The sequence below is a fragment of the Meles meles genome, chromosome 10 (assembly GCF_922984935.1).
Source record: "Meles meles chromosome 10, mMelMel3.1 paternal haplotype, whole genome shotgun sequence".
NCBI classification, from domain to species: Eukaryota; Metazoa; Chordata; class Mammalia; order Carnivora; family Mustelidae; genus Meles; species Meles meles.
The window spans coordinates 10,955,772-10,960,055 of NC_060075.1; the positions used below are offsets into that span (position 1 = coordinate 10,955,772).

Below are 4,284 nucleotides of genomic sequence, written 5' to 3' on the forward strand. Positions count from 1 at the left end.
TGATTCATTAGTTGCATATAACACCCAGTGCTCATTACATCAACTGCCCTCCCTAATGCCCATCACCCAGTTACCCCATTTCTCCACCTACTTCCCCTCCAGCCACCCTCAATTTGTTTCCTAGATTTAAGAGTCTCTTATGGTTTGCTTCCCTGTTTTCATCTTATTTTGTCTCAGATAATTCTCATGCTAAGTTGGAGTCAGAATTTCTTGAGATAATATCTTCCTAGGTCACTATCAACCCTGATGCCATAATATTTTCATAAGTCTCTCTCAATTCCCAGCACTCTCTTCAAGGCATTCTTCACTTCTAAGTTCCTGAGACTATAGATAAGAGGGTTGAGCGTGGGATTGAAAAGGCTGTGAAACAGGAGGAGATATTTCTTTTGCTCATTGGGGTTCCCATACCTGGGCCCAACATACATTATAATGGCTGTACCATAAAAGAGTCCAACCACACAGAGATGGGATGAGCAAGTGGAGAAGGCTTTTCTTTGACCTTCCCCAGACTGGATTCTAAGGATGGCACAGAGGATGCACATATATGAGATTACAATTGAGGTGAAGGGTCCCACTAGCACAGAAATTGCTCCAGCCAATACCATAATCTCATTGATGTGTGTATCTGCACAGGCAAGTTTGAGAACAGCCATGATTTCACAGAAAAAGTGATTGATTTTCTGGAATCTACAGAAGGGTAAAGGTAGAAGTAACATGAGATGAATCAAAGACAGGAGGACTCCAATGGTCCAAGAAGTCAACACCAGAGTGATGCAGATTCTCCAGTTCATAATGGCAGAATATCGGAGGGGGTGGCAGATGGCCACATACCGATCATAAGACATCACCACCAGGAGAAGACATTCTGTCAGAGCAAAAGTCAAAAAGAGAAAGGTCTGTGTCAAGCAGCCAGCAAAGGAGATGGGCTTGTCTGGCTTCAAGAGGTTCACCAGCATCTGGGGCACGGTGTTGCAGGCATAGGCTATGTCGACGATGGCCAGGTGGGAGAGGAAGAAGTACATGGGGGTGTGCAGTCTGGAGTCCAGCGAGATGAGCCCCAGGATGAGCCCATTCCCCAGCAGGGTGAAGACATAGAACAGGGAGAAGAGTCCAAAGAGAAGAATCTGAATCCTCAGGCCAAGGGGAAATCCCAGTAGGATGAACTCTGTGATAGATGTTATATTGTCTACCATATCCCTATGACAGAATAAAAGGTTAATATTTATATTTAAAAGAAATCTTTAAAAATAGATTTATGTTAACTTGTTTGAAACCTCTTTGTAGGATAGAAAACTGTTCAGAAACACTTTCAGTAAATTTTTGTATATTTTAATGAATATTTAAAGACTCCAGTAGTCTCGAAATAAATTTAAAAATAGATATACACACAGACAAATACATGTTTCCTTTGTTGTTGTTAATGTTTTTGGCAGAAGTTAAATGTTCAAAATAAATATTTTGTCACGTGTTAATCAGATACATGGTTTTTGTTTCATTCAGTGAGCATTCTTCAAAAAAATTCTGCCTTTGCTTATATTAGTCAGAATTATTTTTTTAAAAACTAGCTCCAACTGATACACATGCCCAAGTCCTTAAACTGCAGTAAGTCTAATCTTGAATTGGAAGGGATCATAAAGGATAGAATATATTAAGGCTAGATATGCCATTGACCATATCCATCATTAGCCATTAACCTCTCACTTGCCTGTTGAAACACACTTTCCACTCTTGCATCTACCGTCACCTCCACAACTAATATCTTAGCAAATCTCATCTTAGTCAAGTATAAAGATTTATTTTCAGCCTAAAATATCACTTTTCTTATTTAGATTTCCGTAATATTTAGATGAACATTTACATGACTGACTGAATAGATTTGTACTGTTGTTTATCTAAACATAAAAACAGAATTAGTAACTTTTAAAATTTTGAATCAATATTGATAAATACTCTAGAAATACCCAGTTTTAGATACTGTCTCTGCAGGTGATCATAGTTAATGGGAATGATCTTGCAGAAGGGGTCTCTGAAGTCCTTGAGAGATTGAACTAAATCATCTTTCTTACTCTATGATTCCACAGTTAAAATGTAAGGACAAACATGATACTGCCCATCTCATTTAAACTTCATTCCCATTCTTTATGCAAGATAATGTTGTCTTGGAGACAGCAAGGATGAGCAATAAATCCTGACTTTAAATGGCTACAAAATTCTATGCCTGCTTGAAAATGATCCTATTTGAACCAAAACTCTCTTTTTACCATTCCAATAATAAGTGTCATGTGCAGGATGTTGGAAAAAATTTTCAGTATTTACTGATCTTCTCTGATGTACCTACGATTGTTCTGTGGGTAGAGCTATCATGATAGGAACTCTAAGCTCCTACTCACTGCTGGGACTCTGGCCTCACACTACTGTATATACTAAATAGATAAGTATTCGTATACTTGTTCAATAACTCTGGATAGTCTTCCTTTATATTTAGATATTTGACTTCCCCTTGTGAGTGGCACTTTAAATCTAGTTTTCTAAATAAAGAAGTGCTGGGTTTTTTGTTTAATATTAAATATCTATGAGAAAGTCACTTGCACACACTTCCCTCCTTATCTTAAAAATAGCTACCAGTCAAAAATAGCCATTAATACACTGACTGTATTAATATATTAAAGTTTAATAATTTGTTTTACTCAGAATATCCTATTACTTAAACTATCAATGAGCAAACTTTAAGCATTAGTAACAATGTACTTTTGAATGATATTAAATTGTGATGGTAAAAGCTAACAGGCAAAGAAAATGATGTTAAAATATATTTGACCAGAACTCATAAAGGCGATTAGGAAACCTGTGTGTCTAGAGATGACTGTTGTAGAAAGACCCCAATAAATCTTCATGCAGAAAAGGCAAACCTATCTAGTGAGGCTGAAGTCACTGATGGCGCTAGAAGCCTTGTTGCTCATCTGTTGAACTTGCTCTTCAAGTTGCCTTTAAGAGAAGGCTTTATTAGTTTATCATCTCCACAAGGTACCTTCCCAGTTGCCATGAGAGCTCTTTGTAGGGTATATGACTGTAGTCTCCTTTGTACCAGCATGCTCCCTACAGAGACGTAGGGATCCCAACCACTGTTATCCTCCTGAGAGGGGAGAAGATGGGCAGTCCCTGTCTATTTCTCTTTTAGGAAGCCAGAGAGATAGTGACAACTTTAGAAGTTAAGGTAAAAACAAGTAGTCCCTTCATAACTAAAAAAAAATACACACATATAAAGCCATATTCTGGCACCACATGGATATTACAGCTACCCAAATACATGATGCAGATTCATGAATTTTTATGTTGTTCCAGGTCCTAAACATTCAGGAGGTACTTGGGAGATTCAAAGATCCATCCCTGGTTATTCTTTTTTTTTTTTTTAAGATTTTATTTATTTATTTGAGAGAGAGAGAGAGAATGAGAGAGAGCACGAGAGGAGACAGGTCAGCAGAAGAAGCAGACTCCCCGGCGAGCAGAGAGCCTGATGTGGGACTCGGTCCTGGGACTCCAGGATCATGACCTGACCTGAAGGCAGTCACTCAACCAACTGAGCCACCCAGCCACCCCCTGGTTATTCTTTGATAGTGAAATAGAAACTTGACATTAATTTCAGCAGCCTTATTTCCTTCAGTGTAGTCTAATTTTCCAACCATCCTGAAGGTGGTAGGAAAATGAACTTGAATTCAAAGGTCTTAATCGTTACATCATTTTAGATAGCAACTCAAATCCTACATCCTTGAGCATAGATCTAGAGATGTGTGGGCATGCTGGGAATTGATGTTAGGTATGCCCTGGTATTTGTTGACCTGTCTGGAAGAACGGATGAGCACAAGGGCTAAGCAAAGTTTACTTTAGAAAATGTTCTCTTTTTGATAACTTCTGATCCTGCCTTCATGGGATAGATGGAGCTCTGTCTGTAAAAGCAGAGACCCAACTCCTAACCTCTGTACCCTTAAGGATGAAGTTAAATATATGCAATCTACCTACCAAAGTAGGCATATCCTATCACAGTATATTCTGCAGGATGTTATCAACAATCCAGTGCCCTAAATCTGCGTGTCAGGTCCCAATTTCTGTCAGGTCAACAATTTCTGAGCAACACAACATGAGCTGGGAACGATGAATCCCTTGATCATTTGCCCGTTGTTACTTCCTTAGCTGTGAAACAGGTCTAATGGACTAAGGTGATGTTATGTTGGAAATCATATCAGACATCAGATATTCTGATAGCCCTCCAATAGAGGTACTGACCAA

The 4,284-nt window shown here is 38.7% G+C and overlaps 1 protein-coding gene across 1 annotated transcript; it reads right to left on the reverse strand.

Annotated features, from left to right (window-relative positions):
• Window positions 1–260: 260 nt before the first annotated feature.
• LOC123951880 (olfactory receptor 2A7) lies at window positions 261–1,193 on the reverse strand. The gene has a single exon (XM_046020977.1). The coding sequence runs from the start codon at window positions 1,191–1,193 to the stop codon at window positions 261–263; it is 933 nt and encodes a 310-aa protein (XP_045876933.1).
• Between the last annotated feature and the right edge of the window lie 3,091 nt (window positions 1,194–4,284).